The sequence below is a fragment of the Scyliorhinus canicula genome, chromosome 24 (assembly GCF_902713615.1).
Source record: "Scyliorhinus canicula chromosome 24, sScyCan1.1, whole genome shotgun sequence".
NCBI lineage: Eukaryota > Metazoa > Chordata > Chondrichthyes > Carcharhiniformes > Scyliorhinidae > Scyliorhinus > Scyliorhinus canicula.
Genome location: NC_052169.1, coordinates 470,210 through 483,917, shown reverse-complemented (window position 1 = coordinate 483,917; position 13,708 = coordinate 470,210). Strand labels below are relative to the sequence as shown.

The window sequence follows — 13,708 nt, the reverse complement described above, 5'->3', positions numbered from 1 at the left end:
CACGTGCGGGGGACGGACACCGGCATTTTGTCCATCCCCGTCATGTGCAACCAATGGGCGCCGCCATCTTGGATCGGCTCAGAGGACCCAGGCGCGGGCGACTACACACCGCCCGATGACAACTCGGATCTTCTGCCACGACTCGATTTAGTCACCTTGGACCAGTCTCAACCCCGCACCCTCTCTACGGCGACAACGGAGGTCCTGCTCAACGGGCACGGAACGACCAGCCTGCTGGATTCCGGGACCATGGAGAGTTTTGTACTCCCTACCACGGTAAGACGCTGCGCTCTCCCTGTCTATCCCGTCCAGCAAAAAAATTGCCCTGGCCTCTGGCTCCCATTCGGTCGAGATCACGTGGTATTGTATAGCGACCTCGCGGTCCAGGGGAGGGAGTTTAAAAATTACAGACTCTCAGTCCTCCCCCACCTCTGCGCAGCCACACTCCTGGGGTTAGACTTCCAGTGTAACCTCCAGAGCCTAACATTTAAATTCGGCGGCCCTATGCCTCCCCTCATTGTCTGCAGCCTCGCGACCCTCAAGGTCAATCCACCGTCATCGTTTGCAAACCTCACCCCGGATTGTAAACCTGTCGCAACCAGGAGCAGGCGATAAAGTGCCCAGGACCGGGTCTTCATCAGGTCCGAGGTCCAACGGCTTATGAAGGAAGGGGTCATCGAGGCTAGTAACAGCCCCTGGCGAGCACAAGTTCTGGTGGTAAAGACCGGGGAGAAGAATAGGATGGTCATAGACTACAGTCAGACCATCAACAGGTTTACGCAGCTGGACGCGTACCCTCTCCCCCGTATATCCGACCTGGTCAACATGATCACACAGTACAAGGTCTTCTCCACGGTAGACCTGAAGTCGGCCTACCACCAGCGCCCCAGTCACACGAGCGATCACAAGTACACTGCGTTCGAAGCGGACGGGCGGCTCTACCCCTTTTTAAGGGTTCCCTTCGGTGTCACAAACGGGGTCTCGGTCTTCCAACGAGAGATGGACCGAATGGCCGACTGATGCGGTTTATGGTTAACCTTCCCGTATCTCGATAATGTCACCATCTGCGGCCACGATCAGCAGGACCACGACACCAATCTCCGCAAATTCCTCCAAACCGCAAAACTCCTGAATTTGACTTATAACAAAGACAAATGCGTGTTCAGTTCCGACCGCCTAGCCATCCTCGGCTACATAGTGCAAAATGGAGTGATAGGCCCCGACACGGAATGCATGCGCCCCCTGATGGAGCTCCCCTCCCCCACTGCTCCAAGGCCCTGAAGCGCTGCCTCAGATTTTTCACTTATTACGCTCAGTGGGTCCCCAACTACGCCGACAAAGCCCGTCCTCTCATCCAAACAGCCACTTCCCCCCCTGTCGACGGAGGCCCGCCAGGCCTTCAGCCGCATCAAAGCGGATATCTCAAAGGCCACGATGCGCGCTATCGACGAATCTCTCCCCTTCCAAGTCGAGAGCGTCGCGTCTGACGTAGCTCTGGCGGCTACCCTCAACCAAGCGGGCAGACCCGTGGTCTTCTTCTCAAGTACCCTCCATGCTTCTAAAAATCCGCCACTCCTCGGTCGAGAAGGAAGCACAGGCCATAATAGAAGCTGTGCGACATTGGAGGCATTACCTAGCCGGCAGGAGGTTCATCCACCTCACAGACCAAAGGTCAGTGGCCTTCATGTTTGACAATGCACAGATAAAAAAAAACGACAAGATCTTGCGGTGGAGGATCGAGTTATCCACCTACAACTACGACATCTTGTATCGTCCTGGGAAGCTAAACGTGCCTCCCGATGCCCTGTCCCGCAGCACCTGTGCCAACGCACAAGTGGACCGCCTCCGAGCCCTCCACGTTGACCTCTGCGACCCGGGGGTCACCCGCTTCTTTCATTTAGTGAAGACCTACAACCTGCCCTACTCCATCGAGGAGGTCAGGACAGTCACTAGAAACTGCCACATCTGCACGGAGTGCAAGCTGCACTTCTCTACCCCCGAAAAAGCACATCTGATAAAGGATTCCCGTCCCTTTGAATGCCTCAGCATGGATTTCAAAGGTCCCCTCCCTTCTACTAACCGCAATACGTACTTCCTCAACGTGATTGACGAGTACTCCCGCTTCCCGTTCGCCATCCCCTGCCCCGACATGACCACAACCACCATCATAAAAGCCCTCCACAGCATTTTCTCCCCGTTCGGATTCCCCGCTTACATACACAGTGATATGGGGTCCTCCTTTATGAGTGACAAACTGCGCCAATTCCTGCTCAGCAAGGGTATTGCCTCAAGCAGGACCACCAGTTATAACCCCCGGGGTAATGGACAGGTCGAGAGGGAAAACCGTCCTACTGGCCCTACGGTCCAGAAATCTCCCAGTCTCCCGCTGGCAGGAGGTCCTCCCAGACGCCCTCCACTCCATCCGGTCGCTACTTTGCACGTCTACAAATCAAACTCCTCACGAACGCCTTCTTGTCTTCCCCAGGAAGTCTTCCTCAGGGACCCCGCTCCCGACCTGGCTGGCTGCCCCCGGGCCCATCCTGCTCCGGAAACACGTGCGGGCGCACAAATCGGACCCGTTGATCGAGAGGGTCCAGCTGCTCCACGCTAACCCGCAATATGCGTATGTGGAGGAGTGGAGTATCCCGACGGCCGACAAGACTCGGTCTCTCTACAGGACCTGGCGCCCGCCTGATCCCTGCCATCGCCCTCATCACCAGCCCCAACCCCCCCCCCCCCCCCCCCTCCCCCACCCACAACTGCTCCCTGCAGGCGTGCCCCTCCCTGGCCTGCCAACTCCCTCATCTGCGCCGCCTGGAGGACTAGACCCCCCCCCCCCCCCCCTCCCCCCCTACGGCCCGTCCCTCACCAGCTCCGTCTAGGAGTGTTGAAACCTCCACGAGGACCGGATCATCGCACCCGGAGTCATGGACGCCCGCATCTCCAACGTCCAAGGCCCCCGATTGTCCGATCGAGTCTATATGAACTCTTAATGGACCTTTTTTTCTCTGACTCTGTAAATAATTTGCCATGTGATAACACAACTCTGTACATAGTTACGGGCCAGTGGGCAGCCGCCGTTGGAGAGAGGTATAGTCCCATATCACTAGTTATGCTACCAGTAAATTGTCCCACCCGCACCGGACTACCAGTCATGGCTGGACGCCCAAGCAACCCCCCTCCTTCTTCTCAACAAGCACCCCCCCCGGTTCCTTTCTCAACAAGGGGTGAATGTGGTAGTATGACTAGAGGTACTACGGTACCTGGGAATGTGAGCTACCATTGGTGGAGAAGGCTCGCTGCTCATTGGCCCAAGTGTTTGCCTTTTCATTGGTCAAGACGTAAGGTAGCTCCGCCCAATGAGGCGGGGGTATAAGAACCCGTGATTCCCAGCAGCCATCCTTCTTTCTGTACGCGAGCTGCTGAGGAAACATCTTGTAGATTAAAGCCTTCAATTCGGACTACTCCTTCGTTTCAGTAGTTATTGATCGCGCATCAGCTTACTTGTGACAATAAGCGATTTTAATTTTCGGGTACAGAGGGAGAATTCAGAATGTCGAATCCACCTAACAAACAGGTCTTTCGGGACTTGTGGGAGGAAACTGGAGCACTCGGAGGAAGCCCATGCAAACACGGGGAGAAAGTGCAGACTCCGCACAGACAGTGACCCAAGCCGGGAATTGAACCCGAGACCCTGGCGCTGTGAAGCAACAGTGCTAATCACTGTGCTACTGTTTATCCTTCACACAAGCTTCATCCCATCCTGCCCCATCCTTCTATTGCCTTCGCCCTCATGTGTATGCAGCAAGTGCTCCCTTTAATGTGCCAAACAACTGTCCATGTAGCAGTGAATTCCAGATCATTACCATCAAGTGTAAAGATAATGCTCGATTCTCTTGCTCTGACACCATCACTCAGAGATGAAGCACAAGCTCTCTCGGTTTTTCACTCTAGTCTTTTTAGTCAACAAAACTACACTTTTTCATTCTTGGCAATGGGTTCACCAGTGGCTATCAAGGTCTCACCCAAAAAGAGCATGTAGAGGAGGGGGTCTTGAAGCCCTGTGAACTTTGATTAGGATCAAATCTGCCATCAGCAACAACAACCAAGAGGACGACATTTTGTCAGCTACTGGATTCAAACACAGTCAATTGTATATTGCAGTACAATCACATAATTCCTGATCAAGCTTTGCACAGGTTAGTATCGCATTGCTGAATTACCTCAACATCCCATCATCATGCGACGAGTTTGGAATGGGTGCATCAGCTGGGCTAACAGGCAAATCCACATCAGGCTGGCCAGGCTGAGCATACACTGGCTTGGGCTCTACAGAAACAGTTCATGTTAGGCACTTGTTTTGGAAAGCAATTCCTTCAATTTAAAGGATATCCTCAAACCTCAACTATGGCCTAACTGGTTTCATTATTTTCCTATTTGAATGTAACCAAATATAAACGATGTACATTTATAATAATCTTTCTTTATAATCTTTATTATTGTCGCAAACATGCTTACATTAACACAGCAATGAAGTTACTGTGAAAATCCCCTTTTCGGCACACTATGGTGCCTGTTCAGGTATAAAGAACAAAGAATCAACCAGCACAGGAGCAGGCCCTTTGGCCCTCCAAGCCTGTACCGGTCATGATACCATCCTTGGCTAAAACTCTCAGCACTTCCCACTGCCGTATCCCTCTCTGCCCATCTAGCCATGTATTTGTCGAGATGCCTTTTAAACACTGTGAATGTGTCTGCTCCCACAACCTCTCCTGGCACTGAGGGGGAATTCAGAATGTCCAATTCACCCAGCAAGCACGCCTTTCGGGATTTGTGGGAGGAAACTGGATCACCCGGAGGAAACCCACGCAGACACGGGGAGAATGGGCAGATTCCGCACAGACAGTGACCCAAGCCGGGAATCAAACCCGTGTCCCTGCCGCTGTGAAGCAACAGTGCTAACCACTGTGCTACCAAGAAAATGGGTTTCAAAGAGACTTGAAATTCTGAATTAATTTGGCACTAGTGGTGTGTGCCTCCTAGCCAGTTAAGTCTCCAAATAGCAGAAATGTGGTTTAGTTAACTGAAAACTTGTTGGAAATTCTGTCATGTTGCAGAGTGTGAAGATTAGATCAATTACACCTGCTAAATTCTCCAGCTTCCTCCTCCCAACAATGCCCCTGAAAATAGCATCACTTCCGTCTAAACAATATTTCTTTTTCTAACAGACCTGGTAATGGAGGAGCTTGTTTCTCTGTTCTCTCATCAACAACTGCAGCCACTGGCTCTTCAACAGCTTTAATGACAAACATCTCTTCAGTATTCTTCACTGGTGTGGACACAGCTCCGGCCTTTGGTCCTCTAATTACATCATCTTCACGGGATCTTTGACGAACAAAAATAAAGGAATTGCCACAGCTCTCTTCACTTCACTTTTGCTTTATTTCAACAGAAAGAAAATCTATGCAATTCATGAAAACTTGGTAACCTTCGTGTGCTTTGAATGTTAGCAAACAGCAGTGTGCATCAGGCAAAATAATATAAATTATATATTTAGGTTCAACAAAATTACTGGTGAAAACACAGTTGTCAAATTAAATTAAAATGCTCCAACTGTGAATGGTTATCATCATGATCATAGAATTTACAGTACAGAAGGAGGCCATTCGGCCCATCTAGTCTGCACCGGCTCCTGGAAAGAGCACCCTACCCATGGTTAACACCTCCACCCTATCCCCATAACCCAGTAACTCCACCCAACACTAAGGGCAATTTATCATGGCCAATCCACCTGACCTGCACATCTTTGGACTGTGGGAGGAAACCGGAGCACCCGGAGGAAACCCACGCAGACACGGGGAGAACGTGCAGACTCCGCACAGACAGTGACCCAAGCCGGGAATCGAACCTGGGTCCCTGGAGCTGTGAAGCGATTGTGCTATCCACAAGGCTACCGTGCTGCCCTCTTATACATTGTTCCTTAATTGTACCCCCATAAATTAAAAAAAAGATTGCAGTACAGGCAGTCCTTGGCTTATGATATTCAAGTTATGACGAAAGGCACTTTAGACGTTTATTAACTGACACCCTGCTTGACTTTACGGCGCCACAACAGCGAACACCGTCATTCTGCGTCACCCATCTTCCTGACTAAAGACACTCAGTTACTGTTCCAGTGCATTTTTACTTGGTTCATCTTTGTGTTTTTAAACTTTTTCTTAAAGTGTATATTTAATAATGGTAATTTATTGCTATATTATTTTGTTTATAGTTGATCGAGTACTAAATTCTGGGTTATTTTAGTGAAAATAAGGATTTGGCCTTGGTTCAGGAACCAATCTATGATTTATAACATTCGAAGGATGTTCCCGATGGTGGGGTATCCAGAACCAGGACTCTTAGTCTGAGGATGCGGGGTAGGCCATGAGGATAAACCAGAACCAGGACTCTCAGTCTGAGGATACGGGGTAGGCCATGAGGATAAACCAGAACCAGGTTCTCAGTCTGAGGATACGGGGTAGGCCATGAGGATAAACCAGAACCAGGACTCTCAGTCTGAGGATACGGGGTAGACCATGAGGATAAACCAGAACCAGGACTCTCAGTCTGAGGATACGGGGTAGGCCATGAGGATAAACCAGAACCAGGACTCTCAGTCTGAGGATACGGGGTAGACCATGAGGATAAATGTTTCACCCAGAGAGTGGTCGGCCTGTGGAATTCCATACCACAGAAACTAGTTGAGGCCAAAACATTACACGTTTTCAAGAGCAGTCAGATATCGCACTTGGGGGTGAAGGGGATCAAAGGATATGGGAGGAAGGTGGGATTAGGCTACTGAGTTGGATGATCAGTCACGATCATAATGAATAGAAGAGTGGGCTCGAAGGGCCAAATGGCTACCCCCTGAGTCTATGTTCTATGTTTCTACGGTATGCAGAATGGGCTCTCTGGTGCCAGAGGCAAAGATTGTATTTTAAATTTAGAGTACCCAATTCATTTTTTTTTCAATTAAGGGGCAATTCAGCGTGACCAATCCACCTACCCTGCACATCTTCGGGTTGTGGGGGCGAAACCCACGCAAACACGGGGAGAATGTGCAAACTCCACACGGACAGTGACCCAGAGCCTGGGACCTCGGCGCCGTGAGGCAGCAGTGCTAACCCTGCCAGAGTCAAAGATATTGTGGAGTGGACACTCAGTGAACTCATGGAGGACATTCATGATCAAGACATTCTTGATTTTTAAGTGACAATTTAGCGTGGCCAATTCACCTACCTGACATTCTTCTTAAAAGGAGGGTGATAATAATGGATGGAGGAGTAGGCTCAAAGGGCCAAAATGGCTCCTTCTGCTCCTATTTTTTATGTTTCTATGCTCTTATGAGAAAATCGGTTCCGACTTAAGACATTTTGACTTAAAGATGTGGTTTTCAGGGATCACTTGAGTTGTCCAAGGGCTACCTGTAATTCTAACCTGTAAAAAAAACAAAACTTCATTTTGACAGCACCTTGAACGTCTCCGAACATCCCAAAGCATATTACTGCCAAGGAAGTACTTTTAAAGTGCAGTTACTGCATGTGCACAGCTTCAACATGTGCCTGATGCTAATTGCATCTTTCGTGGATGGATAACAACAGAAATGGTATTCACCGACATGCACAATTACCTGAAATGCCAGCAGGACTGCATTCTTTAACATTCCACCAAACAATGCACATCTCAATTTTCACCCATTCTTTGTGCTTGATGTCACTATGAATAACAATGCCAAAACTAATGCACTCTTCTGAGCTTAGGCAACAAATCTTACTGACAGATACCGCCCAAAAGCAGGAAACTGAGACAATCAATATCTAACTTTCTTCAAGATGTCAAACTGAACATTTTCTACACAAGAGAAAAATAATTAATTTGCATGCTAGGGAGGTAAAAACTGTAGGACTGGAGGTGCAATCGAAGCAGGATTTGCTGTCAGGGAGCTCAGACCAGGCGACAAACTCAAACTTGCCCGGAACAAAGAAGGCAATTTGAGAAACCCTGAAAACAGTTGCTCTTCAAGACCTGGTACACAGACTGCTGGAAACTGAAGCTGCACTCGGAATTTGATATAGGGAGGCCTATAAATTACATGCATTCCATTCTCACAGCTGCCGCTTATCTACTTACTGACCATCATTTAATCCTACTCAATCCAAACCTTTCAGCAAAGAAAAACACATGTAGGTTCCAATGACCTTGTAATGTTCTCACAGTCCTTTCATATTTCGACACACGCTTTTAAGTTAAAAATTATTTTAACAGACTGGCACCTCCTTCAAGGTGTTCTTGAAGTTCTGCCTGGTCCTGCAGCCCCAGCCCGGCACAAAGGCATAAATTGTAGGGCAGGGAATGTTTCAGTACCACACTCACAATATTCAGGAAATAAAATCAAAGTAGCCATCACCAAACTGGAGATGGCACAGGTAAAGTAGTGCAAACTGCCCCATTCTGATATGAAAGTTCTCTGATCCTACAGCCAAAACAACGATACAATTTTTCCCAATCAGACTGTGGAATATACAAACACACAAATAACTCGAGATGCTTAGGTTAGAGAGCTTTCAGACTCGTTATGTGGTTCTTGGCTGTAAACCCATTTAACCATTCAGAAACACCAGTGCAAGTAAAGGTGACAAAATAAGCAGGTCCAACTGCAATGCAAGCCTTGACACAAGTCAATTCCTTAGAAAAAGAGCAAACACCTACCTCCCATTGCTGATGGGCTGTGGAGAATGGCGCGAATGGTCAGACCAGTCTGACCTTTTATCAGGGGACCGTGAACGACTGCGTAATCGTGGTCTCTCGTTTGAATGGTTGGAATGATCAGATACTAATGAATGAATTTCTGAAATATCTAACAACAAAATTCACAGGTTAATTTGTTATTACTGAAAAAATACAAAAATACAAATGAACCATTCACTGATTCACAAAAATGTAATTCTACAAATAAATGTAACATTGTACATGGCAGAATATCAATGTCTCACCTTTATATGTACCACCATGTGGAGCACACAGCAATCGTTCAAGTCCATAAGAGAACAATTGCACTCTAATAGATGGGTCTGCCCGTCAAGCTGGCTTATCAATTAAAGCTGGCAATAAAAGCCAATGACAGATTTCTCAAGGCATGTTCAGTATCGCCTGATAAGCAACTCAGTTAATGCACTTAGTTTCTACTCAATCTGTAACTTATATTTAAAGCCTGAACAGTAGGGGCTTTGCTATCCTTGAAAGCCAATTGGCTCAAACACTCACCGTCTCTTTCAGAAGCATTTGCAGAAGGAATGCTGTCATCCAAATCAGGCACGTTAAGGAGAGTGGCTCTCTCATCTCTTTGCACCACCATTTTAAGTTTGCCCTTTGACCTTTCGATTAGTTTCTTTGCATCTCCCAGTGACATGTTTTCTGTAACGGTGCCATTGATCTGTAATGGAACAAATTAATCGCAATAAGGAAGAATCTGGTGCCTGACTACAAATAGCACAAGCCTTATCTGAAGGTAGCAGCCAGAGCAGAACAATAGTTAAAACAGTGCTAACATTCTCTTTGCTCTCTAGACATGTATAGCAAGCATTCTCTTCCTTATCAGCATTCCACACCCGCCCCCCTCCTGAGTGTGACAACACTAACTTCAATTACTGCACTACAGCACCCTGTGCAACACAGGGATTGTTTAAATGGAGTAAAAATTACAAAAGCATTTGCCAATTAGCTTAACAAACCATTAAGTTAAACCTAAAGCTGAAGACAGAACCTTGCTAAACAGAGTCATTTAGCGTAATTGTGATACTTTACACAAAACGTCAAGCCTGACTATTGTCCAGGTCTTGCTGCATTTGAACATGGACTGCTTCATTATCTGAGGAGTCACGAATGGTGCTGAACATTGTGCAGTCATCAGCAAACATCCCCACTTTAGACCTTGTGATGGAAAGAAGGTCATCGATGAAGCAGCTGAAGATGGCTGGGCCTAAGACACTACCCGAGGAACTCATGCAGTGATACCCTGGAGCTAAGGTGACTGACCTCCAACAACCACCACTATCTTCCTTTGTGCCAGGTGTGATTCCAACCAGCAAAGAGTTTTCCCGCTGAGACCAGTTTTGCAAGGGTTCCATGATGCTATGCTTGGCCAAATGTTGCCTTGATGTAAAGGTGGCACGGTGGCGTAGTGGTTCGCACTGTTGCCTCACGAACCAAGGAGCCGGGTTCGCTCCCGGCCCAGGATCACTGTCCATGTGGAGTCTGCACATTCTCCCCTTTCTGCATGGGTCTTATCCCCACAACCCAAAGAAGTGCAAGGTAGGTGAATTGGCCACGCGAAATTGTCACTTAAAAAACAATTGGGTACTCTAATTTTACAAAAACAAATTTTGCCTTGATGTCAAGAGCAGTCACGCTCACATCACCTCTGGAGTTTAGTTCTTTTGTCAATGTTTGAACCAAGGCTGTAATGAGGTCTACAGGCTCAAAGCATACACTTCTCCCAGAGCTGGAACTCACAGCTCCATGACTTTCAGCATGTTCATGTGAATTCCGACATGAGTTTGCACAGTGGTTAGCGCTGCTCCCTCACAGTGCCAGGGATGCAGGTTCAACTCTGGCCTCGGGTAACTGTCTGGGTGGAGTTTGCACTTTCTCCCATGTCTACGTGGGTTTCCTCCGGGTGCTCCGGTTTCCTCCCACAGTCTAAAGGTGTGCAGGTTAGGTGGATTGGCCATGATACTCTTTCAGTGGGTTAGTGCAGATTCAATAGGCTAAATGGTATTCTATGATATTCCTCAGGAATATTGCCCACATTAGTTTTTCTTTCCTCGGTACTCTCACTAACTTAGCTGGAGTCAGAATTCCTGAACCTCTGTGACCTTCCAGCATCTTGCCCAAGTAGCCATCTAAGAGGAAGCACAGAGAGTGATAGCAGACTATTTGACTGCACAACTGATTCCAATTCTGTTCTATACCCACATGTGCTCGCAATTAGGGAGTGGTGCATATTTTTCCTCCTGAACACAGAAACTGAGGTGCATTAAGGTTTCACCCCAGTGCCCAGCTGATACCAGCTAACTCAGTTGACCAGAAATGGAACACGAGACTTGTTTGATCTGCAAGATTCAGCTACACACTGAATAAACTTGTGGAGCCATTAAGAATGCCTATGAGCTTTGCTTCGAGTGATCTACAAACAGTAAAGGTGCTGGATTCCTTATTAAAGGACTCAGTTGATACTTTTTCGCACCTGATTGGCACTTATGGGACAATCAAAGCTGTCTTGAGACAGTTAGTTACAAGTGAGGAGTTACATTAATCAGCAAGAATATAAGCAGGCAGGATCAATACTTTGCTGTAGAACTACTCTAACACCGAGTAGATTATGCGTTCTGCAACTTCAAGGTTGAGTGGCAAATATTATAATGTGGAGATGCCAGTGTTGGACTGGGGTGGGCACAATAAGAAGTCTTACAGCACCAGGTTAAAGTCCAACAGGTTTGTTTCAAATCACTATCTTTTGGAGCACTGCTCCCGAGGACTCACCTGAAGAAGGCTAGTGATTTGAAATAAACCTTTTGGACTTTAATCTGGTGTTGTCAGACTTCTTACTGGGCAAATATTATGGGGAGCGACATTTTCATGCTTTTAAGCCAAAAATGACTAACCTTCAATACTACATCTCCCTCGTGAATGTTGCCGTCCTTGGCAGCCAGTCCTTCTGACGAGATCTCCTTTACAAAAATGTGGCTTGCCAATCGCAGACCATACTCTTAAAAACACAGCAATAATAAAAAAAGACATCAGATAATTAACTTGCAATCTTGTTCCACAGAACAGGGCGGATCCACAAAAATTCTTCAGACAAACAGCTTCCAAGAATAAGAAGTCAAAATCCAATATATGCAGCTATTATTACCACTAAATTTTCTGCATTTGTTCTGATTAACTCATCTTTTCATTCATACTTGATTCTCTTTTTTTACTGGATGCAGAGATAATGATGACAGCTTCTATCATTCAGTAACCAATGTCTGCATCTCCAATCTGTCTGTTTGACTTATTCACAGTTCTGGTTACCTGCCACATTAACGATGAGGAGTACTTTACTATTCCCATGTGGCATCAGAATCATGAAGAATTGGGCCCCGGGAAGAGCTCAGGATGTTGGGGTATGCAAAATCATTTCAGTTATGTTGCTGTAATAGTAAATAGCTGTCCTGACTCACCATAAAAGCTCACAGAAACATTGAACCTTTAGTGAGTATCCAAAAACAACAGGTGCACAGAGAACCACATCTGAGCAAGGAACCAACATCTCATCAATAAACATGAAGAAAGGTGGGCAAGAAAAAATTAAATATGATTAACTGTTATCAGATTTAATTACTCAATTTTTAATGCCAAATAAGCCTACAGCAGCCACCAGCTCTGGGTGTGTACCTCCTTGGACAGGAACATTAGGTGCGACCAGATTCAGGACTTCAATTTGGTGAACAATTCTTTCGTTATTTCATTTTAAACATTCCAGTTTTTGCTGTGGAAGTATAATGTTGAATATGATCCACAGATTGATTCTTGCCAACTGTCTAACTGATAAATTATATGATTAGCACAAGATCTCAGAGAAAGCAATGTGCAACAACACACAAATTTGTAGACCATTTCTATTATGTAGTGAGATGGTTACCAGAGTGGAACTCTTCACAATAATGAAACTGTGGGTGGAATTGCTCAACAATCACAATCTCAGGCACGAGATTCAAACTTATGCTCCTGACATTTTTACTGCCACAAAAGGCCTGTGCAACAGTCAGAAACAAGCCTCCACATCCACAAAAACCATGATCAGCTGAGGACAGAGCCCAGCTGACATTAATATGCTCTCAAATGCAAATCTAAATCAGACATCAGAAAGTTTGTTGACCGCCACAAGTTATAGATTATTACTACCTGAATGGTTGCAAATTAGGAGAAGGGAGTGTGCAGCAAGATCTGGGTGTCCTTGTGCACCATAAGTATGCAGGTGCAGCAGGCGCTAAAGAAGGCTAATGGCATGTTGGCCTTCATTGCGAGAGATTTCGAGTATAGAAGCAGGGATGTGTTGCTGCAACTGTACAGGGCCTTGGTGAGGCCACAACTGGAATATTGTGTGGAGTTTTGGACTCCTTCTCTGAGGAAGGATGCTCTTGCTCTCGACGAAATGCAGCAAAGGTTTACCAGACTGATTCCAGGGATGGCGGGACTATCATATGAGGAGAGATTGACTAGGTTGGGATTGTTCTCGCTGGAGTACAGAAGAATGAGGGGGATCTCATAGAGACTTATAAAATTCTAACAGGACTAGACAGGGTAGATGCAGGGAAGATGTTACCAATGATGGGTATGTCCAGAACCAGGGGTCACAGTCTGAGGATTCAGGGTAAACCATTTCAGACAGAGATAAGGAGACATTTCTTCACCCAAAGAGTGGTGAGACTGTGGAATTCATTACCACAGGAAGTAGTTGATGCTAAAACTTTGAATATATTCAAGAGGCGGCTGGATACAGCACTTGGGGAGAATGGGATCAAAGGCTATGGGGAGAAAGCAGGATTAGGCTATTCAGTTGGATGATTAGCCATGATCGGCATGAACGGCGGAGCTCGAAGGGCAAGAAGGCCTCCTCCTGCTC

At 46.7% G+C, this 13,708-nt stretch overlaps 1 protein-coding gene across 8 annotated transcripts in view; it reads right to left on the bottom strand.

Moving 5' to 3' along the window:
- The window catches only part of LOC119956823 (tight junction protein ZO-1-like), a 228,696-nt gene that overhangs the window by 56,710 nt on the left and 158,278 nt on the right, over positions 1 to 13,708 (bottom strand). For all 8 annotated transcript variants that reach the window (XM_038784280.1, XM_038784276.1, XM_038784279.1 and 5 more), the window contains 5 exons: positions 11,703 to 11,806; positions 9,304 to 9,472; positions 8,749 to 8,896; positions 5,231 to 5,385; positions 4,224 to 4,329 (listed from right to left, as the gene is read on the bottom strand). In XM_038784280.1, coding sequence (XP_038640208.1) covers positions 4,224 to 4,329; positions 5,231 to 5,385; positions 8,749 to 8,896; positions 9,304 to 9,472; positions 11,703 to 11,806 — 682 coding nt within the window. The remainder of the gene's footprint in view (positions 1 to 4,223; positions 4,330 to 5,230; positions 5,386 to 8,748; positions 8,897 to 9,303; positions 9,473 to 11,702; positions 11,807 to 13,708) is intronic.